This window comes from Orcinus orca, chromosome 14 (assembly GCF_937001465.1).
Source record: "Orcinus orca chromosome 14, mOrcOrc1.1, whole genome shotgun sequence".
Taxonomy (NCBI): domain Eukaryota; kingdom Metazoa; phylum Chordata; class Mammalia; order Artiodactyla; family Delphinidae; genus Orcinus; species Orcinus orca.
Genome location: NC_064572.1, coordinates 29142902 through 29167293, shown reverse-complemented (window position 1 = coordinate 29167293; position 24392 = coordinate 29142902). Strand labels below are relative to the sequence as shown.

Below are 24392 nucleotides of genomic sequence, written 5' to 3'. Positions count from 1 at the left end.
CCAGCAATACCACTACTGGACATATACCCTGAGAAAACCATAATTTAAAAAGAGACATTTACCACAATGTTCATTGCAACACTATTTACAATAGCCAGGACATGGAAGCAACCTAAGTGTCCATCGACAGATGAATGGTTAAAGAAGATGTGGCACATACATACAATGGAATATTACTCAGCCATCAAAAGAAACGAAATTGAGTTATTTGTAGTGAGGTGGATGGACCTAGAGTCTGTCATACAGAGTGAAGTAAATCAGAAAGAGAAAAACAAATGCCATATGCTAACACATATACATGGAATCTAAAAAAAAAATTTTTGTAATGGTACTGATTAACCTAGTGGCCAGGCAGGAATAGAGGTAGACGTAGAGAGTGGACTTGAGGACTTGGGGTGGGAGGGGGAAGCTGGGGCGAAGTGAGAGTAGCATCGACATATATATACTACCGAATGTAAATAGTTAGCCAGTGGGAATCAGCAGCATAGCACAGGGAGATCGGCTCGGTGCTTTGCGATGACCTAGAGCGGTGGGATAGGGAGGTTGGGACGGAAGCTCAAGAGGGAGGGGATATGGGGATATATGTATGCATATGGCTGATTCACCTTGTACAACAGAAACTAACAGTATTGTGAAGCAAGTATACTCCAATAAAGATCTATTTAAAAAAAAAAAAGAAGAAGAAATGTAATGGGAAAACTATCCCATGCACAATGGCTAACCCAGACTTTAAAATTCCTAAGAATAAACTTAATGAGAAATGTCTAGGTCCTATATGAGAAACACAATAAAACTTCACTGAAGGACGTAAAGAAGGCCTGAATAAATGGAGTGATATATCATGCTCCAGGATGGGAAGACTCAGTAATACAAAGATGTCAGTTCTTCCCAAATTAAATCTATAAGTTCAGTGCATTCCCAATCAGAATCCTAAAGGGATTTTTATAGAACCTGACCAGCTGATTTTAAAGCTCATCTGAAAGAGTAAACATGCAAGAATAGCCAAGAACATTTTGAAAAAGAAGAAAAATGAGATGAGACTTGACCTACGAGATATCAAAACATGCTATAAAGCTAGAGTAATTAAAACAGGGTGGAGGGCTTCCCTGGTGGTGCAGTGGTTGAGAGTCCGCCTGCCGATGCAGGGGACATGGGTTCGTGCCCCGGTCCGGGAAGATCCCACATGCTGCGGAGCAGCTGGGCCCGTGAGCCATGGCCGCTGGGCCTGCGCGTCTGGAGCCTGTGCTCCGCAACAGGAGAGGCCACAACAGTGAGAGGCCCACGTATGGCAAAAAAACAACAACAACAAAAAAAAACCAGGGTGGAGTGATGGATCAAAGGAACAGAACAAACAATCCAAGAACCAAGCCACAGGGATTATGGGAATTTAGCATAATACAAAAGTAGCAGTCAGATTAGTGGGGAAAAGATGGACTAGTTAATGTATTTTTAAAATAATATGGGATGGTTGTTTATCTGCTTGAGAAATAAAGTAATAAGTTGTTGTTGTTATTTCACATGATGCCCAAAAGTAAATTCCAGAGAGATTAATAATCTAAACACTTTTTACTGACTGTCAAAGCATTAGAAGGCAGTAGAGACAAATATTTGTTCATCTTGGGTTGAAAAATGTCCTTTGTAAGCAAGGCCCGAAACTCGGAAACCATAAAGGAAAAATCAGGAGGATTCACCTAAAAATTAAACATTTTTCTACATCACTGAGAAGAAAAGCAAGTGGGATTCAGAGAAAATAATTACATATGTGATAAGTGATGGGTTATCATCTTACAACTCAACAAGAAAAGGACAGCCTTGAATGAAGAAAGATCAAAGGAGGCAGCAGGCAGGTTAATGGAGAGGAAGGAAAGCCAAGAACATGTGCAGTAGTGAACAGGATATCACTTAGGGCTTTGGGCCTGATCCCTCTGGGGACCCCTGAGAGACTGGCATGCACAGAATGGTTCCACCAAGGGGTGAGTGAGTACATGGATATTTTTTACCCACTGAGCCCGGCTCCCACTGGTTGAGAGGAGAGTATCAACACCTCTCACTTGCAGAACAGAGTGCCATCTTGGGCAGAGAATGTCCTCAGGTAGAGGGAGGCAGAAAGGCATCGGTGGGAAGAGAAACTGTATGCAGGTGACCTCCAGCATGCAGTTGGGAGGACACAGGTAGCAATGCCAGGCACTTGTCATCGAGTATCTCATTTAACCGTTACAAAAGCCCTACAAGGTGGCTATCACCCTCATCCCCATTTTACCATTGGGGAAACTGAGGTTCCAAATGGTTAGGCATATTGCTCAAGATCCCATAATCAGTCAAATGGAGGAGGCTGACCTCAGCACAGACACTGCCCTAGTTCCCATGGTTGCCTCTGTGTGGTGCCCTGAGCGGGTGCAGAAGGGGATGAGAAAGGTGGCTTTTTTTTTTTTTTTTTTTTTTTGCGTTACGCGGGCCTCTCACTGTTGTGGCCTCTCCCGTTGCAGAGCACAGGCTCCGGACATGCAGGCTCAGCAGCCATGGCTCACGGGCCCAGCTGCTCTGCGGCATGTGGGATCTTCCCGGACCGGGGCACGAACCCATGTCCCCTGCATCGGCAGGCAGACTCTCAACCACTGCGCCACCAGGGAAGCCCGAGAAGGGTGGCTTTTATCTTCCTCTTTATGCCCAACCATATTATTCTCGTTCTTATTGTTGTTGTTTTTTACTATTAGCATGTTTTCTTTCTAAAAAAGTTTTTGTTTTTGTTTTTTACTTTTGAGATCCTTAGCCTAGGAACTGGCAACAAAATGAGTTCTACATTAATGTTAGCGTCTCCAAATTGTCATTTTAGATAGTTGAATATGGTGTATGTGTTGTTCGGTAGCCATCTCAGCTACCAAAAACCAATACACAAACATGGATTTGGGAACCATCTGTTGAGAGGGTATTATGTACAGAGCAGAGTGCCAGACACTGTAGGAGATTCAGAGATGCCAATTTTCATCTTTCAGGAGCAAAGGAAAGGAAGAACAGGAAGTATTGAGGAAAGAGACCAAATAAATGATGGTCAGGAGCTGGGTGGGTTCCTCAGGGAAGGCTCCCTGGCAGGGGTGGGTTTATGGGGAAGCAGATAAAACCTGAGCCTCATGGCCCTTCTTTTGAAGGGGACCTACCCAGGGACCAACATGGTCACATAGTTTTGCAAAATTTGCAAAAGATAGATATTTTAAGTGCAATAGATTAAGCCCCTTGTCTTTTGTCACTCCAACTTTCCCTATGTCACACCCCTCATGTTGGGTTGTGTTAAACATTGGGCATGTTTGGGGATCATACTAAGGGCAAGTTGTATTGGCGATAGAGTTATTTTGGGTTTAGATGGATACATGAATGAATGATTCTAAGTTACATCCATGTCTAGATTAGTTATTGCTAGCTGTTCTGGTTATAAGAATTCCTTCCAGAAATATCCCCAACTCCTGCTGTGCCGAGTCACCCAGCGTTGTGTGGTGACATAGAGGTGCAGGGCCAGAAGTTGTGATGGGAATGCATCCCACAGCCCCTGGCGGAGAAGCATGTGGTTAACGGAGGAGCTGGGTGGGTTCTGTACACAAGGCTCAATGTGTACAGAAACAGCATCTAATGTGTGGGAATTTCTTCCTATCGTCAGATGTGCAATATTTGTAAGCAGATGATTTCTTTTTTTTTTTTTTTTAACTTTCAGTGTGGCTTCTGTCACTTAGCATGCTTTTCAGATTCATGCATATTGTTGCAGGGGTCAGCAGTCATTCATTTGTATTGCTGAGTAGTATTCCAGTTCATGAATGGACCACATTTGTTTATTCATTTCTCTGTTGATGGACATTTGGATTATTTCCAAATACAGCTGTTATACACATTTGCATATGGGATTTTTTTCCCCCGTGGACGTGTTTTCATTTCTCTTGGGGTGGGATTGCTGATTCATAAGGTAAGTGTATGTTTAACTTCACAAGGAATTGCCAAATTGTTTTCCAAAGGGCTGAACCATTTTGTATGTCCACCAGCAACGCATGAGAGTTCCAGTGACCTCACATCTTCATCCACACACATGGTATTATCAGGTGGCATTTTTTCCTAGTCCTTCTAAGAGGTGTGTAGTGGGATCTCATTGTAGTACCAGTTGGCATTTCCCTAACGATCCCACAGGAAGAAGGCGTCTCTCCACATACTTTCCACATTCTTGCCCTTATCCCAGTGGTACGCTACTAGTGCTAGGTTCATGGTAGGGGGCTGGAAGTGGGCTCTCTGTGGCCCTGGGTCCTGGAGCTTTCTCAGTGTTCCTGCCCATCCCCGCCCTCCCTCGGCCCCATGGCAGCCAGACTGCCTTATATCTGTGGCTGGACTTGTGTGCAAGTTTCCTGCTTCTCCCCAGAGGTAGCCGACCTCCAGTTGTATTGGTATAGGATCCCAGGCCCAGAACTGTTTCCTGCCCCTACCCCAGGGCAGAGGGATTTTCTTTTTTCCTCCGAGTGTTTGTATGGATATATGCTTTCATATATATCCATATATATATGGAAATGAAGCCACAATGCATATTTATCTGGGTTCCGGGAGAGACAGGATTTGTTGGCCCTCTCCTAGCGATTTACAGCTTTTGCTCCTTTAAGACAAGGGTCTGGAGAGGACTTCAAGTTTGGCCCTTTTCTCACAGCAGCAGCCAATCCCCTGCTTGGCTGGGGGGGAGGGAGGGGGAAGGGGGGTTTGCTCCCATCTTTTGCCCTTCCCCCACTCTTTCTCCTGAGCTCTCAGTGGAGGTCCATAAATAAAGGCTGTTCGTGTGTGCAAACTCTCCCCGTGGTGTCTCGGGGCCCCAGCTATTCCAGACTGTATGCCAGCACACACCTGGCTTCCAACAATGTGTTAACATTGCAGCTGATTTCTTCTCACCCACTTTTATGGAGGCTGTGTGTCTTCCCCCTCCCCTCCCCGCCCCACGCCTGGCAGGCACGCCTGGCACAGGTGCATCCTGCCTCCCATGGAATTCAGACTACTTGGTTGCCCTGTGACCTCAGCTCCCCGGCCAGCTGAAGAAAAGTGATGATTGTATATTATCTCCAGGCTTTTCTCATTGCTACTGTGGAACACTCTTTCCAGCTGTCTACACCGTAGCAGAGCCCAAATCCTCCTTTCTGTCTTTGAAAACTCTCATCTGCCCTCTACCCACCAGCGTTGCCAAGCTAATGCATAAGTCTTATTATACCAAAATATAAGATTTCTGCCAACAAAGGACATCATACAAGAAGTTAGTGTACATATGGCTGAACGGGAGGAGATATTTGCAATATCTAAAACTGACAAGCAATTAAAGTTGAGATATATAGAGTTCCGAAAACCAACTTTAAAAAAGCACTGTAAATTCTAAAAAGTAAAACTAAAAACTATAAAATATAGAAGAAAACATAGGAGAAAAATCTTTGTGACCTTGGGTTAGGCAAAGATTTCTTAGTTACAACATCAAAATACCAATTCATAAAAGAAACTTTTGATAAGTTGGATTTCATCAAAATTAAGAACATTCGCTCTTTGAAAGACATTGTGAGAAAGCAAACAAAATATTTGCAAATCATATATCTGATAAAGTGCTTGTATCCAAAATGAAGAACTCTGAAAACCCAGTAAGAAAACAAAAAACTCAATTTTTTTTTTTAAACGGGCAGGAAATTTGAACAGGCAATTCACCAAAGACTGACCATTGGCAAATAAGCACATGAAAAGGTATTTAATATCATTAGTCATTTAGGAAACTCAAAACCACAGTGAGATACCACTGCGCACCAATTAGATTGGCTAAAATTAAAAAGACTGACACAGCAAGTATTCGTGCAGCTGGGGGGGGTGCGGTGCAAGGGAACTGGAAGTCTCATACACTGCTGGTGGGGATGTAAGATGGTCTGACCACTTTCAGAAGCAGTTTGGCAGATTTCTAACAAGTTATAAGTATATACTTGCCATATGGCCTAGCCATTCCACTCCTAGGTATTCACGCAAGACAAGTGAAAACATATATCCATACAAACACTTGTATGCCAAAGTTCACAGCAGCTTTATTTGTAATAGTCAAAAACTGGAAACAACCCAAACGTCCAACAAATTGTAGCATATCCATTACAATATAATACTATAAAATAACGTCTACTTAGCCATAAAAAGGAAGAAACTATTGATATGTGCAACGACATGGGCAATCCTGCTGAGTGAAAGAAGGCAGATATAAAAAGAGTATAATTTGTATGATTTGCATTTACATAGCATTCTAGAAAATGCAACCTAATCTATAGTGAGGAAGCAGGTCAACAGTTGTCTTGAGTTGGGAGGACGCAACTTAAGGGTTATGGTTATGTTCTTGATCTTTATCGTAGCGATGGTTGCACAGATGCATACATGTCAAAACGCATCAAACTGTACACTTTAAACATGTGCAGTTTACTGTGTGGGTCAATTTCTCAATAAGGTGTTTTTAAAAAAGAAAAAGTAATCTCGCGCCCAGAGTCACACAGCTGGTAAGTGGCAGAGCGCGATGCAATTGCTGGAGTCCGCGTTTGGAGCCTGGGTCCTTAATCCCCGAGCTCCCTGCAACGTCGGCACGGAGGAAAGTGCTGGAAGGCAGCCCCAGCTGTTGTTAATGATTACCAGTGGGCGGCCCCTTCCCGGCTGAGCTCCAGCCCCGGGGCGGTCCGAGCGCCGCCCCGCGCGACGGCTTCCCAGTGCGCCGGGCGTCTCGCTCGTCTGCTCCGCCGCCACCAGCTGCTGGCCGCGTCCGCGCCCGGCATGGTGAGCGAGTGGGGGGGATCACCCGTAGGGACGACCGGGTTAGGAGGGGGCGCGCGGGAGGGGCGGAGGAGAGCCAGGGGCCGCGCTGGGTCCCCGCCCAGGCCAGAGGACGGCGCCGGGAGGTACGGGGCGGGGGGTTCCTCCGAGGCCTTCGCAGAGCAGCCGCGCGCCCGGCTGGGCGAGTCGGGGTCTCTGTCCCACCCCCGCCCCCGAGTGGTGCCCCCTGGGAAGCTGAAGCCGGGAGAGGGGCGGTGGTAGGTCCGGGTTACAGCTAGGCGGGAGCCCCGGCCAGAGCCGCGCGGGGCCTCAGTGCCGCGGGTGGGGTTTAGAGACCTTTCTGGGCGGGGGTGGGGAGGGGCGGCATAGTGAGCCCAGGGCATAGTTCCTCTCGGTGGCGAGGTTCTGTCCTGTATTGGGGCGACTGAATTTGCGTGTCCCTCTGTCTGCCTGTTTACTGCCCTTCTCGCTTGCTCTTCTGCTAAGCCCTCTGTGCTGTCCCCCGACCTCGGAGCCGGCCCCTGGCTCCTAGTTTGAGGCCTCTGCCCAGCAATGGGGACCTGGCTGCTCAGGGTCACCCGCCCTCCAGGCTGAGCTTTCCCGGGAGTCTCAGGCCCTGTGCTCAGCTGGGGAGGTGAAGGTGAGCCTGCGGAGAAGCTTCTAGACCCAGGAAGCTTTACTAAACAGCAGAGTGTTGGGCCTCAAAGCGTTCGGAGCGGTCGGGACTGCGGTGCCACCTGGGAGGGCACCTTGAAGGCTACGGGTCAGATGCAGGGGAGGTGGTGGGTGAGCTGATTGTGAGGTACACTGAGGCCCAAAGCCGCAGGGCGTGGGTAATCAGTAACCCCTCTGCACACTCCCAGAGGCCCAGGCTGAGTCCAGGCCTGACCTGTGATTTACTAAGCAAACACCACCCCTGCCCCCTCTCTGATCCCAGATTTCAGAGGGACTTGTCAGTTCAGCCCCAGGCTGTGAAATGTAGGGGATTCCAGAAGACTAAAAAGGAGCCTCCTAGGAGCCCGCTAGTACCTGCGCACTCCTTTCAGAGCCAGAGAACTAAATGGTGGGTTCTGATGCCTTGGCTGCCATGTGGTCACCTGGTTGCCTGGATACACGGACCAGGCTTACCAGCCACTGAGACAGGGTCAGCTGTCTGGGGGTTGGGCGGTGATGCAGATCTCGACTGCCCTCACTGGCCTTCCAGAGCCCAGTAGAGGAGACAGAGCCAGCCAGATTGGTCCAGAGAGAAACCGCACTTTCAGGAGGGAGAAAACGGTTATCAGAGCCCTGAAATGTTTTTCCAGTTCTGCCCCAAACCTGAAGGCCTGTCATAAGCTTACTTGCCCCAGCAAGTCTCTTTTTAAAAATGCAGATGATATTCCCTTAATTACAATGGAGTTTATTAAAGTGTCTCCTGGCTCCTCTGGCTGATTCCTTAAGTGGAAGTTCTTGGGCCTTTATACCCATCAGGCCAGGGGAGATGAGTGCCCCAAGGCCACCTGGCTTCCAGTTTGCAGGCTGCCTCATAAAAGCTAGATTAACCTCCCTTGCATTCTCTTCCCAGACCTAACTGATTTAATTTAGCACTCTTACTTTCCTACCTTGGGTAGTTCTACTTCAGGGGCCTAAATTCTGGGATCCCTTAAGCTCCTCCACCTGGATCTTCTTAGAGGCTGGAACTGACCTTTGCTTTCTTCTGTTCTCCAAGAGAGGGTTCCACTCACGGCCTGAATTAACGCCAGTTTGGGCTGCCTCGAGGGCATTTTGCACAATAGGAAAATAGGCCGAGGCAGTGGCTTTGCCATTTGCCCTTGGCCAAGTTACTTCTGCTTTGGGGACTGAGCTCTGCGGCTCCAGCTTCCCAAGCTGACAGAATAGAAAAGAAGGTGGAAAACGGAGAAACGTAGGCCTGGCAGCTGGGAACCAGAGGCTGCCTGGGAGCGTGGTGGGATACCCACTAGGAGGTAGTGCCAGTGGTTGTTGACCGCGGTGTGGCTAGGGATCGCCTGGACCATGCTTTAAGTGCTGGTTCCTTTGCCCAACCCCAGGGATGCAGACGCATGGACCCACCTTGAGAAGGATTCCTGTGCTTTTGCTGACTGAGGGTGGGGGGTGAAGGAAGAGAGGTCATTTCCCCTCTCTAGGCCGCAGTTTCCTCTTCAATACACAGCAAGAGTGGGCTTGATTTACCTTTGCTCCCCCGTGAACAGAAGAGACATAGGTTTTTACGGAGGGGTGCCCTCTGTAAGGCTTTGGGGGCAGGGGTGGGGAAGGAGTGTTTCTCTGCCACAGCGATTTGCATTACACCTCAGGACTCTCTGTTGCCTAAGAACCTATCAGTGCACCAGACAGAGCCCCTCCTCCCAGTCTGTTGATTTAGACCAGCTGCCCTTTGCGCCACCAGAACTGCCAGTGGAGGCTGGCTAAATTTCCCCAAAGGTCCAGAGCCCTCTCTGTTGTCCTGTGAAAAAAAACGAATGTCCTTGGTCTTCTGTGTTTTCCCTCTCCTAGGCTGGCAAAGCGCACAGGCTAAGTGCTGAGGAGAGGGACCAGCTGCTGCCAAACCTGCGGGCCGTGGGGTGGAACGAGCTGGAAGGCCGGGATGCCATCTTCAAGCAGTTCCACTTCAAAGACTTCAATCGGGTATGACGTCAGGTGGGACAGAGCGTCCTAAGACTGGGGCTGATGGGGTCACGCTCCAGAACGTGCTCCTTCCCTTAAAGTTCTGTTAGCCAGGACTGTCAGATGCTCCGCTAATCCCTTTTACTTGGAACGTGTTCTCCTTGGGGATTGGAGAGGGCGGAGATGGGTCTTGGGCTCTCCACACCTGGAACTTTTCGAAACGATCCTTAGAGAAGACAGTTCAAGTGGGAAGCGGATGCACATTTGAAGACATTTTAGTAGATAACCAAAAGATTGGCGAAGACTCAGAAGCTCTCTGGGGTTTCCACCTTGTTGGTGGTCCTGGTAACAAGACTTCCTACTGCAGAAGGACCACCTCAAACTGCAGCCTCAGAACCAGTGGCAGGGTGCTAGGCGGAATGCTGAAAGCTGGAAGGATCACCTTGTAGGGAGTGAGGCAGTCCTCCTGCATCTGGGCCTTACGCTGGCCATAAAAGGGAGCCCAGCAGTCCTCTCCTTCAGGACACTAACCTGGGTCTCACTTCATTAAACAGGCTTTTGGCTTCATGACAAGAGTGGCTCTTCAGGCTGAGAAATTGGACCACCATCCTGAATGGTTTAACGTGTACAACAAGGTGAGTGATACGTGCCTAGAACTCCACCTCATTCTGAAGGCCACTTCCTTGGACTTGCCTGTGGGCTCTCCTCACCCATAGGTCGACTGTCCGCTCCTGTTCCTTTCATCTCCTTCCTAGGATTGACATAAACACCCCTAGAAAATATTCAGTCTCACTACAGATTAAAGAAAAGCAACTTGAAACACTAGTGAGACAACATGTGGGTTAAGGAGACATTAAGAAGGCAAATCCTAGAGAAGGAAAGGCTGTGGGGACCAGGCATATTCACTGTTAATAGCTCTAAAGGGGTGACATTTTCTGGAGATATGGAAGAATGAAAAGGCAATAAACTTGAACTAAGAGTACCCATGCACACCAAGGAGATCAGCCTGTCTGCTGAATGAATGGAAACAGTCATTAAATGCCTGTCGTGAACCAAGAGCTATGCTGGACTCTTTCTAAAGGCATTAAGGCTGGAAGTGATGTTCTGTAAATGGACCGTGTTGAGGAGTTGGTTTGGGGTCTTGTCTCTGGCCTTGAGGTTGCTCTTGATATCTGGATCTTTCTTTTTTTATCCTATGCTGTGGTTACCAGTGTTTATGGAGGTGTAATAGAAGACAGTTTTGCACTGATGTTAGAGACTCGTCAGGAAGGCAGCCCCCAGGAGAGGGGTTAGTGTCTGGTTACACTTCTTGGTGTGGCTGAGCCCGGGAGCTGGTGACTCTCTCCTGCTCTTAGGTGCAGTCGGTGGAATCAGCTGGCCCCGAATCTCTGGTTTTGTTTCAGGTCCACATCACCCTGAGCACTCATGAGTGTGCGGGCCTTTCAGAACGGGACATAAACCTGGCCAGCTTCATCGAGCAAGTAGCAGTGTCCATGACGTAGACCCTGCCCTTCCTCTCTGAGTTCTTCAGGGGAAAGGGGGGACTGAACTGGGGATCCAGAGAGGGAACTGGGGAGCCCTGAGACGTTGGTGCAGTCAGAAGGGCCAAGTTGACCCCGCTGCTTCCATTTAGGGGCAAGTCCTTGCCTTGGAAGGAGAGGCCAACATCATGGCCAAGACGAGGGACTTAGACCGTTTTTCCCCACACCACTCTCGTCCTCCTTGGGGCCCTGTGACATGTGCATTGATTTGAATAAGTTCTTCTCTTTCTTTACAACTTCCCAGCAACAGTAATGACTTTCTTTCCTGGCTGCATCTTGTTCTCTGATTCATTTCCCAAGAAGCTGTGAGAGAAGCTGTGTTTAACATAAACAAAGTCTTATCTTAAAACCAGTAACTAAAGCCGTCCTCATCCTGTGTGACAGAAACCCATGTGCTTTTATGCCTCAAATAAAAACACTATTTCACTTGGCCTCAGGCTCTAGAATCTTCTTTTCCACAAGTCAATCCAAATCGGAGTCAGTAGGCATCTAAAGCACCTACTCTGTGCAAGACAGAGTTCAGGCCACTAGGGGGAAAGGGGACCAGAGCACCCTACCTTTTAAGCTCCTTATTGCCTCAGGGAAATAACTAGAAAAATAGTTAACTATTACTAGGCAGCATGAATGAAGTTAACGCCAGATGCAAAGATAAGAAATTGAGTTAACGAACACAAAGTGATTCACAAGGGTGAATGAGAAGGCTTCATTTCAGCTCTGCCTCCAAGACCTGAGTAGGATTCTGGAGGCAGCGGTGACTGAGGGAGCATCTTGAAAAGATAAAGGTTAGCCGGACATTTATATGCATGGTGGGACCTACGACTAGATCTTCTTCCCAGCCTGCAGGATCCAACACATGGAGATCTCTCTTTTATTTATTTATTTTTTACTTGAAGCATAGTTCATTTGCCAATTTGCCACACTGTGTAAATTTCAGGTGTAGATCAAAGTGATTTGGTTACATATATGTGTATGAGTACATATGTATACACACACACATATATACAGTATAGATATCTTTTTTATACTTCTCCATTAAAGGTTATTACAAAATGTTGAAGATAGTTCACTGTGCTGTACATACATCCCTGTTGTTTATGTATTTTTATATATGGTAGTGTGTATCTGTTAATCACATACTCCTAATTTATCCCTACCCCACTTTACCCTTTGGTAACGATAAGTATGTTTTCTATTACTGTAAGTGTTTCTGTTTTCTAATAAGTTCATTTGTACTATTTTTTATATTCCATATGTGATTGATATCATGATATTTGTATCTGTCTGATTTCAAGTAGCAAAATAATCTCTAGGTCCATCCATGATGCTGCAAATGGCATTATTTAATTCTTTTTTATGGCTGAGTAATATTCCATTGTGTGTGTGTGTGTGTGTGTGTGTGTGTGTGTGTGTGTGTGTGTATCACATCTTCCTTATGCATACAGCTATCAATGGACATAAAGGTTCCTTACAAGTTTTGGCTATTGTAAATAGTACTGCTTAAATATTGGGGTGCATGTATATTTTCAAATTAGAGTTTTCTCCAGCTATATGGCCAGGAGTGGGATTGCTGGATCATATGGTAATTCTGTTTAGTTTTTTACGGAACCTCCATACTCTTCTCCATAGTGCCTGCACCAATTTATGTGCCCACCAAGAGGGTAGGAGGGTTCCTTTTTCTCCACATCCCCTCCTGCATTTATTATTTGTAGCCTTTTTGATGATGGCCGCCCTGCCTGATTGTGAGGTGACAGCTCACTGGAGTTTTGACTTGCATTTCTCAAGTAATTAGTGATGTTGGCCATCTGTTCATGTGCCTATTGCCCATGCGTATGTCTCCTTTGGAGAAGTGTCTGTTGAGGTCTTCTGCCCATTTTAAAAATTGGGTTGTTTGTGGTTTGGGTATTGAGTGGTATGAGCTGTTGGTATATTTTGGAAATGAAGCCCTTGTCAGTCACCCCGTTGCAGATATTTTCTCCCAGTTCGTAGGTTGTCTTTTGGTTTTGATTATGGTTCCCTTTGCTGTGCAAAAGATGAGAAGTTCGATGAGGTCCTATTTGTGTAGTTTTGCTTTTGTTTCCATTGCCTTGGGAGGCCGACCTTAGAAAACATTTCTAGGATTTATGCTAGAGTATGTTTTACCTAAGGTTCTCTCCTAGGAGTTTGGTGGTGTCATGTCTTGCATTTAAGTTGTTAAGCCATTTTGAGTGTATGTTTGTGTGTGGAATGAGGGAGTGTTCCAACTTCATTGGTTTACATGAGGCTGTCCAGCTTTCCCAATACCACTTGCTGAAGGGACTGTCTTTTCTCCATTGTATATTTTCGCCTCCTTTGTCAAAGACTAATCGACTGTAGGTGTGTGAGTGTATCTCTGGCTCTCTGTATTTTGTTCGCTTTATCCCTATGGCTGTGTTTGTGGAGTACTATGCTGTTTTGGTTACTGTAACTTTGTAGTGTTGTCTGAAGTCTGGGCGGGTTATGGCTGCAGCTTTGTTCTTTTTCCTGAGGAGCGCTTGGTAATTCTCAGGCTTTTATGGTTCCATGTACATTTAGGATTATTTGTTCGAGTTCTGTGAGAAATGTCATGGGTAATGTGGTAGGGATCGCATGAAATCTGTAGTTTGCTTTGGGTAGTATGGCCATTTAAATGATACTAGTTCTTCTACTCCAGGAGTATGGGATAGCTGTGCACTTCTTTGAATCATCTTCAGTGGCCTTTGTCAGTGTGTTGCAGTTGTCAGCATATAAGTCTCTCACCTCCTTGGTCAGGTTTATTCCTCTGTATTTTATTTTTCGATACGATTTTAAATGGGATTGTTTTGTTTACTTTCCCTTTCTGATATTTCATTGTTAGTGTGACGAAATGCAACAGATTTCCATATGTCAGTCTTGCATCGTGCTACCTTGCTGAATTTGTTTATCATTGCTCGTAGTTTTTGTGTGGGGTCTTTACGGTTTTCTATGTATAGTGTCAGGTCATCTGCATACCAAGAGAATTGTACCTCTTTCCTTCCAATTTGGATACCTTTTATATCTTTTTCTTGTCTGAGTGTTGTGGTGAGGACTTGCAATACCATGTTGAATAAAAGCAGTGAGAGTGGGCATCCTTGACTTGTTCCAGATTTTAGTGGGAAGACTGTCAGCTTGTCCTCATTGAGTATTATGTTGGCTGTGGGTTGGTCATGAATAGCTTTTATTATGTTGAGTTGTGTTCCCTCCATACCCGCTCCGGTAAGAGTTTTTATGATGAATGTATGTGGAATTTTATGAAATGCTTTTCCTGCATCGATGGCGATGATTGTGTGGGTTTTGTCTTTTCTTTGGTTGATGTGCTGTGTTGCACTGGTTGATTTGTGTATGTTGAACCCTCCTTGTGAGCCTGGAATGAATCCAACTTGATCGTGGTGTATGAGCTATTTTTGTTTGTTTGTTTGTTTGACTGAAGTATGGTTAATTTACAATTTTGTGTTTCTGGTGTACAGCCAAGTGATTCAGTTAAACATTTATGTATCTCCATTCCTTGTCGAACTTTTTCCATTATCGTTCCTTATAAGATATTGAATAGAGTTCCCTGTGCTATACAGTAGGACCTTGTTGTTTATCTGTTTTATATATAGTAGTCTGTATCTGCTAATCCCAAACTCCTAATTTATCCCTCCTCCGCCCTTTCCCCTGCGGGAGCCATGAGTTTGTGTTCTATGTGTGTGAGTCTGTTTCTGGTTTGCAAATAAGTTCATCTGTGTCATATTTCACATTCCACGTATAAGTGGTACCATATGATATTTGTCTTTGTGTGATATCGTATGATCATCTCTTCTGCAAATGGCATAATTTCTTTCTTTTTTATGGCTGAGTAGTATTTCATTATGCATATATAGATATACATACACACATCTCTTTATACATATGTCTATATATATAGCACATCTTTATGAATTCATCTGTTGATGGACATGTAGATAGCTTCCATGTCTTGGCTATTGTAAATAGTGCTTCCGTGAACATTGGGGTGTATGTATCTTTTTGATTTAGAGTTTTCTCCAGCTATATGCCCAGGAGTGGTTTTGTTGGATCATATGGTAACTCTATTTATAGTTTTTTTAAATTACTTTTTATTGGAGTATAGTTGATTTACAATGTTGTGTTAGTTTCTACTGGACAGCAAAATGCATCACTATACATATACATACATGTGTACACACACACACACACTCACTCACATCTATTTTGGATTTTGTTCCCCTTTAGGTCACCACAGTGCAATGAGTAGATTTTGCTGTGCTATACAGTAGGTTCTCATTAGTTATCTTTTATACGTAGTAGCAGTAGTGTATATATGTCAATCTCAATCTCCCGATTCATCCCACTCCCCCTTTCCCCCTTGGTATCCTTACATTTGAACTCTACCTCTTTGTCTCTGTTTCTGGTTTGCAAATACGATCATCTGTACCATTTTCCTAGATTCCACATATATTCGTCAATGTACGATATGTGTTTTTCTCTTTCTGCATTTCTTCAGTCTGTATGACAGTCTCTAGGTCCATCCACATCTCTACAAATGACCCAGTTTCATTCCTTTTATGGCTGAGTAATATTCCATTGTATATATGTACCACATCTTCTTTATCCATTCTTCTGCTGATGGATTAGGTTGCCACCATGTCCTGGCTATTGTAAATAGTGCTGCAGTGAACATTGGGGTCCATGTGTCTTTTTGAATTATACTTTTCTCTGGGTGTGTGCCCAGTAGTGGGATTGCTGGGTCATATGGTAGTTCTATCTAGTTTTTTAAGGAACCCACATACTGTTCTCCACAGTGGCTGTATCAATTTACATTCCCACCAATAGTGCAAGAGGGTTCCCTTTTCTCCACACCCTTTCCTCATTTCTTGTTTGTAGATTTTTTTTGATGACGGCCATTCTGACCAATGTGAGGTGATAACTCATTGTAGTTTTGATTTGCATTTTTCTCATAGTTAGTGATGAGCATGTTTTCATGTGTTTGTTGCCCATCTGTATGTCGTCTTTGGAGAAATGTCTATTTAGGTCTTCTGCCCATTTTTGCATTGGGTTGTTTGTTTTTTTGATATTGAGCTGCATGAGCTGTTTTTATATTTTGGAGATTAATCCTTTGTCAGTTGCTTCATTTGCAAATATTTTCTCCCATTCTGAGGGTTGTCTTTTCATCTTGTTTATGGTTTCCTTTGCTGTGCAAATGCTTTTAAATTTAATTAGATCCCATTTGTTTACTTTTGTTTTTATCTTCATTACTCTAGGAGGTGGGTCAAAAAAGATCTTGCTGCAATTTATATCAAGGAGTGTTCCGCTGGTTTTTTTTTTTTTTTTTTGCGGTACGTAGGCCTCTCACTGTTGTGGCCTCTCCCGTTGCCTGTGCTCTGGACGCGCAGGCTCAGTGGCCATGGCTCACGGGCCTAGCTGCTCCACGGCATGTGGGATCTTCCCAGACCAGGGCTCGAACCCATGTCCCCTGCATTGGCAGGCAGATGCTCAACCACTGTACCACCAGGGAAGCCCCCGCCTGTTTTTTCCTCTAACAGTTTTATAGTGTCTGGCCTTACAGTTAGGTCTTTAATCCATTTTGAGTTTATATTTGTGTATGGTGTTAGGGAGTGTTCTAATTTCATTCTTTTACATGTAGCTGTCCAGTTTTCCCAGAACCACTTATTGAAGAGGTTGTCCTTTCTCCATTGTATATTCTTGCCTCCTTTGTTGTAGATTAATTGACCATAAGTGTGTAATTAATTGACATTAATTGATTGTTTCTGGGCTTTCTATCCTGTTCCATTGATTTGTATTACTGTTTTTGTACCAGTCCCATACTGTCTTGATTACTGTAGCTTTGTAGTATAGTCTGAAGTCAGTCTGAAATCAGTCAGTGTAGCCTGATTCCTCCAGCTCCTTTATTCTTTCTCAAGATTACTTTGGCTATTCGGGGTCTTTTGTATTTCCATACAAATTGTAAAATTTTTTGTTCTAGTGAAAAATGCCATTGGTAATTTGATAGGGATTGCGTTGAATCCGTAGATTGCTTTGGGTAGTACAGTCATTTTCACAATGTTGATTCTTCCAATCCAAAAACATGGTATATCTCTCCATCTGTTTGTGTCATCTTTGGTTACTTTCATCAGTATTTTATAGTTTTCTGCATACAGGTCTTTCACCTCCTTAGGTAGATTTATTCCTAGGTATTTTATTCTTTCTGATGCAGTGGTTAATGGGATTGTTTCTTGAATTTCTGATTTTTCATTGTTAGTGTATAGGAACCTAACAGATTCCTGTGTATTAATTTTGTATCCTGCAACTTTACTAATTTCATTGATTAGCTCTAATAGTTTTCTGGTAGCATCTTTAGGATTTTCTATGTTTACTATCATGCCATCTGATTGATTTGCATATGTTGTACCATCCTTCTGAGCCTGGGATGAATCCACCTTTAACTTGGTCTATGGTCTTTCTAATGTGTTGTTGGATTTGTTTTGCTAATATTCTGTTGAGAATTTTTACATGTATATTCATTAGACATATTGGCCTATAATTTTCTTTTTGCTAGTGTCTTTGTCTTTTTTTAATATCATGGTGATGGTCACTTCACCAAATGATTTTGGGAGTGTTATGTCCTCTTCAGTCTTTTGTAAGAGTTTCAGAAGGATTCGTGTAAGTTCTTTGTATGTTTGGTGTACTTTCCCAGTGAAGACATCTTGTATTGCTCTTTTGTTCACAGTAAGCTTTTTTTATTAGATATTAATTTCACTTCTGGTGGTCAGTGTGTTTAAATTATATATTTCTTACTGATTGAATTGTGGTGGACAGTAATTTTCTACAAACTTTTCCATTTCTTCTAGGTTGTGCAGTTTGTTGGGATATAATTGTTCACAGTATTGTGTTATGGTTGTTTGTATTTCTGCAGTTACCGGTTATTATATCTCCTCTTCCTTTTTTTTTTAACATCTTTATTGGAGTAAAATTGCTTTACAATGGTATGTTTCTGCATTATAAAAAAGTGAATCAGCTATACATATATATATATGTATATATCTCCCCATATCTCCTCCCTCTTGGGTCTCCCTCCCACCCTCCCTATCCCACCCCTCTAGGTGGACACAAAGCACCAAACTGATCTCCCTGTGCTATGCGGCTACTTGCCCACTAGCTATCTTTTTACATTTGGTAGTGTATGTAAGTCCATGCCACTCTCTCACTTCGTCCCAGTTTACCCTTCCCCCTCCCCGTGTCCTCAAGTCCATTCTCTATGTCTGCATCTTTATTCCTGTCCTGCCCCTAGGTTCTTCAGAACGTTTTTTTTTTTTGGATTCCATATATATGTGTTAGCATACAGTATTTGTTTTTCTCTTTCTAACTTCACTCTGTATGACAGACTCTAGGTCCATCCGCCTCACTACAAATAACTCAATTTCGTTTCTTTTTATGGCTGAGTAATATTCCATTGTATATATGTGCCACATCTTCTTTATCCATTCATCTGTCAGTGGACACCTAGGTTGCTTCCATGTCCTGGCTATTGTAAATAGAGCTGCAGTGAACATTGTGGTACATGACTCTCTTTGAATTATGGTTTTCTCAGGGTATATGCCCAGTAGTGGGATTGCTGGGTCGTATGGTAGTTCTATTTGTAGTTTTTTAAGGAACCTCCATACTGTTCTCCATAGTGGCTGTATCAGTTTACATTCACACCAACAGTGCAAGAGGGTTCCCTTTTCTCCACGCCCTCTCCAGCATTTATTGTTTGTAGATTTTTTGATGCTGGCCATTCTGACTGGTGTGAGGTGATACCTCACTGTAGTTTTGATTTGCATTTCTCTAATGATTAGTGATGTCGAGCATCCTTTCATGCGTTTGTTGGCAATCTGTATATCTTCTTTGGAGAAATATCTGTTTACGTCTTCTGCCCATTTTTGGAGTGGGTTGTTTGTTTTTTTGATATTGAGCTGCATGAGCTGCTTGTAAATTTTGGAGATTTATCCTTTGTCAGTTGCTTCATTTGCAAATATTTTCTCCCATTCTGAGGGTTGTCTTTTCGTCTTGTTTATGGTTACCTTTCCTGTGCAATAGCTTTTAAGTTTCATTAGGTCCCATTTGTTTATTTTAGTTTTTATTTCCATTTCTGTAGGAGGTGGGTCAAAAAGGATCTTGCTGTGATTTATGTCATAGAATATTCTGCCTATGTTTTCTGCTAAGAGTTTTATAGTGTCTGGCCTTACATTTAGGTCTTTAATCCATTTTGAGTTTATTTTTATTTTTTATTTTTTTTCATATTTCAGATTCTTTTATTTTTTACAAATTAATTTTACATCTCTCAGTGAACAATCATCTTAAACTTAATTATTTTCTTAGTCTCTTATATGCTTTATTTTTTTTAATTTTTTTTTAACATCTTTATTGGGGTATAATTGCTTTACAATGGTGTGTTAGTTTCTGCTTTATAACAAAGTGAATCAGTTATACATATACATATGTTCCCATATCTCTTCCCTCTTGCGTCTCCCTCCCTCCCACCCTCCCTATCCCACCCCTCCAGGCTGTCACAAAGCACCGAGCCAATATCCCTGTGCCATGCGGCTGCTTCCCACTAGCTATCTACCTTACTACGTTTGTTAGTGTGTATATGTCATGACTCTCTCTCGCCCTGTCGCAGCTCACCCTTCCCCCTCCCCATAACCTCAAGTCCGTTCTCTAGGAGGTCTGCGTCTTTATTCCTGCCTTACCCCTAGGTTCTTCATGACATTTTTTTCCTTAAATTCCATATATATGTGTTAGCATACGGTATTTGTCTTTTTCTTTCTGACTTACTTCACTCTGTATGACAGACTCTAGGTCTATCCACCTCATTACAAATAGCTCAATTTCGTTTCTTTTTATGGCTGAGTAATATTCCATTGTATATATGTGCCACATCTCCTTTATCCATTCATCCGATGATGGGCACTTAGGTTGTTTCCATCTCCGGGCTATTGTAAATAGAGCTGCAATGAACATTTTGGTACATGACTCTTTTTGAATTTCGGTTTTCTCAGGGTATATGCCCAGTAGTGGGATTGCTGGGTCATATGGTAGTTCTATTTGTAGCTTTTTAAGGGACCTCCATACTATTCTCCATAGTGGCTGAACCAATTCACATTCCCACCAGCAGTGCAAGAGTGTTCCCTTTTCTCCACACCCTCTCCAGCATTTATTGTTTGTAGATTTTTTGATGATGGCCATTCTGACTGGTGTGAGATGATATCTCATTGTAGTTTTGATTTGCATTTCTCTAATGATTAATGATGTTGAGCATTCTTTCATGTGTTTGTTGGCAGTCTGTATATCTTCTTTGGAGAAATGTCTATTTAGGTCTTCTGCCCATTTTTGGATTGGGTTGTTTGTTTTTTTGTTATTGAGCTGCATGAGCTGCTTGTAAATTTTGGAGATTAATCCTTTGTCAGTTGCTTCATTTGCAAATATTTTCTCCCATTCTGAGGGTTGTCTTTTGGTCTTGTTTATGGTTTCCTTTGCTGTGCAAAAGCTTTGAAGTTTCATTAGGTCCCATTTGTTTATTTTTGGTTTTATTTCCATTACTCTAGGAGGTGGGTCAGAAAGGATCTTGCTGTGATTTATGTCATAGAGTGTTCTGCCTATGTTTTCCTCTAAGAGTTTGATAGTGTCTGGCCTTATATTTAGGTCTTTAATCCATTTTGAGCTTATTTTTGTGTATGGTGTTAGGGAGTGATCTAATCTCATACTTTTACATGTACCTGTCCAGTTTTCCCAGCACCACTTATTGAAGAGGCTGTCCTTTCTCCACTGTACATTCCTGCCACCTTTATCAAAGATAAGATGTCCATATGTGCATGGGTTTATCTCTGGGCTTTCTATCCTGTTCCATTGATCTATCTTTCTGTTTTTGTGCCAGTACCATACTGTCTTGCTTACTGTAGCTTTGTAGTATAGTCTGAAGTCAGGGAGCCTGATTCCTCCAGTTCCTTTTTTCGTTCTCAAGATTGCTTTGGCTATTCGGGGTCTTTTGTGTTTCCATACAAATTGCAAAATTTTTTGTTCTAGTTCTGTGAAAAATGCCAGTGGTAGTTTGATAGGGATTGCATTGAATCTATAGATTGCTTTGGGTAGTAGAGTCATTTTCACAATGTTGATTCTTCCAATCCAAGAACATGGTATATCTCTCCATCTATTTGTATCATTTTTAATTTCTTTCATCAGTGTCTTATAATTTTCTGCATACAGGTCTTTTGTCTCCTTAGGTAGGTTTATTCCTAGATATTTTATTCTTTTTGTTGCAATGGTAAATGGGAGTGTTTTCTTGATTTCACTTTCAGATTTTTCATTATTAGTATATAGGAATGCCAGAGATTTCTGTGCATTAATTTTGTATCCTGCCACTTTACCAAATTCATTGATTAGCTCTAGTAGTTTTCTGGTAGCATCTTTAGGATTCTCTATGTATAGGATCATGTCATCTGCAAACAGCGACAGCTTTACTTCTTCTTTTCCGATTTGGATTCCTTTTATTTCCTTTTCTTCTATGATTGCTGTGGCTAAAACTTCCAAAACTATGTTGAATAAGAGTGGTGAGAGTGGGCAACCTTGTCTTGTTCCTGATCTTAGTGGAAATGTTTTCAGTTTTTCACCATTGAGGATGATGTTCGCTGTGGGCTTGTCATATATGGCCTTTATTATGTTGAGGAAAGTTCCCTCTATGCCTACTTTCTGCAGGGTTTTTATCATAAATGGGTGTTGAATTTTGTCAAAAGCTTTCTCTGCGTCTATTGAGATGATCATATGGTTTTTCTCCTTCAATTTGTTAATATGGTGTATCACATTGATAGATTTGCGTATATTGAAGAATCCTTGCATTCCTGGAATAAACCCCACTTGATCATGGTGTATGATCCTTTTAATGTGCTGTTGGATTCTGTTTGCTAGTATTTTGTTGAGGATTTTTGCATCTGTGTTCATCAGTGATATTGGCCTGTAGTTTTCTTTCTTTGTGACATCCTTGTCTGGTTTTGGTATCAAGGTGATGGTGGCCTAGTAGAAGGAGTTTGGGAGTGTTCATCCCTCTGCTATATTTTGGAAGAGTTTGAGAAGGATAGGTGTTAGCTCTTCTCTAAATGTTTGATAGAATTCGCCTGTGAAGCCATCTGGTCCTGGGCTTTTGTTTGTTGGAAGATTTTTAATCACAGTTTCAATTTCAGTGCTTGTGATTGGTCTGTTCATATTTTCTATTTCTTCCTGATTCAGTCTTGGCAGGTTGTGCATTTCTAAGAATTTGTCCATTTCTTCCAGATTGTCCATTTTATTGGCATAGAGTTGCTTGTAGTAATCTCTCATGATCTCTTTTATTTCTGCAGTGTCAGTTGTTACCTCTCCTTTTTCATTTCTAATTCTGTTGATTTGAGTCTTCTCCCTTTTTTTCTTGATGAGTCTGGCTAGTGGTTTATCTATTTTGTTTATCTTCTCAAAGAACCAGCTTTTAGTTTTATTGATCTTTGCTATTGTTTCCTTCATTTCTTTTTCATTTATTTCTGATCTGATTTTTATGATTTCTTTCCTTCTGCCAGCTTTGGGGTTTTTTTGTTCTTCTTTCTCTAATTGCTTGAGGTGCAAGGTTAGGTTGCTTATTCTAGATGTTTCCTGCTTCTTAAGGTGGGCTTGTATTGCTATAAACTTCCCCCTTAGAACTGCTTTTGCTGCATCCCACAAGTTTTGGGTCGTTGTGTCTCCATTGTCATTTGTTTCTAGGTATTTTTTGATTTCCTCTTTGATTTCTTCAGTGATCACTTCATTATTAAGTAGTGTATTGTTTAGCCTCCATGTGTTTGTATTTTTTACAGATCTTTTCCTGTAATTGATATCTAGTCTCATGGCGTTGTGGTCAGAAAAGATACTTGATACAATTTTAATTTTCTTAAATTTACCAAGGCTTGATTTGTGACCCAAGATATGATCTATCCTGGAGAATGTTCCATGAGCACTTGAGAAAAATGTGTATTCTGTTGTTTTTGGATGGAGTGTCCTATAAATATCAATTAAGTCCATCTTGTTTAATGTATCATTTAAAGCTTGTGTTTCCTTATTTATTTTCATTTTGGATGATCTGTCCATGGATGAAAGTGGAGTGTTTAAGTCCCCTACTATGAATGTGTTACTGTCGATTTCCCCTTTTATGGCTGTTAGCATTTGCCTTATGTATTGAGGTGCTCCTATGTTGGGTGCATAAATATTTACAATTGTTATATTTTCTTCTTGGATCGATCCCTTGATCATTATGTAGTGTCCTTCTTTATCTCTTTTAATAGTCCTTATTTTAAAGTCTATTTTGTCTGATATGAGAATTGCTACTCCAGCTTTCTTTTGGTTTCCATTTGCATGGAATATCTTTTTCCATCCCCTTACTTTCAGTCTGTATGTGTCTCTAGGTCTGAAGTGGGTCTCTTGTAGACAGCATATATAAGGGTCTTGTTTTTGTATCCATTCAGCTAATCTGTGTCTTTTGGTGGGAGCATTTAGTCCATTTACATTTAAGGTAATTATCGATATGTATGTTCCTATTCCCATTTTCTAAATTGTTTTGGGTTCGTTATTATAGGTCTTTTCCTTCTCTTGTGTTTCTTGCCTAGAGAAGATCCTTTAGCATTTGTTGTAAAGCTGGTTTGGTGGTGCTGAACTCTCTCAGCTTTTGCTTGTCTGTAAAGGTTTTAATTTCTCCATCAAATCTGAATGAGATCCTTGCTGGGTAGAGTAATCTTGGTTGCAGGTTTTTCTCCTTCAACACTTTCAATATGTCCTGCCACTCCCTTCTGGCTTGCAGAGTTTCTGCTGAAAGATCAGCTGTTAACCTTATGGGGATTCCCTTGTGTGTTATTTGTCGTTTTTCCCTTGCTGCTTTTAATATGTTTTCTTTGTATTTAATTTTTGACAGTTTGATTAATATGTGTCTTGGCGTATTTCTCCTTGGATTTATCCTGTATGGGACTCTCTGTGCTTCCTGGACTTGATTAACTATTTCCTTTCCCATATTAGGGAAGTTTTCAACTATAATCTCTTCAAATATTTTCTCAGTCCCTTTCTTTTTCTCTTCTTCTTCTGGAACCCCTATAATTCGAATGTTGGTGCGTTTAATGTTGTCCCAGAGGTCTCTGAGACTGTCCTCAGTTCTTTTCATTCTTTTTTCTTTATTCTGCTCTGCAGTAGTTATTTCCACTATTTTATCTTCCAGGTCACTTATCCGTTCTTCTGCCTCAGTTATTCTGCTATTGATCCCATCTAGAGTACTTTTAATTTCATTTATTGTGTTGTTCATCGTTGCTTGTTTCATCTTTAGTTCTTCTAGGTCCTTGTTAACTGATTCTTGCATTTTGTCCATTCTATCTCCAAGATTTCGGATCATCCTTACTATCATTATTCTGA

At 42.5% G+C, this 24392-nt stretch overlaps 1 protein-coding gene across 5 annotated transcripts in view; it reads left to right on the top strand.

The window, feature by feature from the left end:
• Positions 1 to 6604: 6604 nt before the first annotated feature.
• The window catches only part of PCBD1 (pterin-4 alpha-carbinolamine dehydratase 1), a 76119-nt gene continuing 58331 nt past the window's right edge, over positions 6605 to 24392 (top strand). For 3 of the 5 annotated variants that reach the window (XM_049697332.1, XM_049697331.1, XM_049697330.1), the window contains exons 1-3: positions 6647 to 6792; positions 9301 to 9432; positions 9966 to 10046. In XM_049697332.1, coding sequence (XP_049553289.1) covers positions 6790 to 6792; positions 9301 to 9432; positions 9966 to 10046 — 216 coding nt within the window. In that variant the 5' untranslated portion in view covers positions 6647 to 6789. Of the gene's footprint in view, positions 6793 to 9300; positions 9433 to 9965; positions 10047 to 10814; positions 11384 to 24392 lie in introns of those variants that run through there. The other 2 variants (XM_004273164.3, XM_049697333.1) reach the window with 2 other exon arrangements.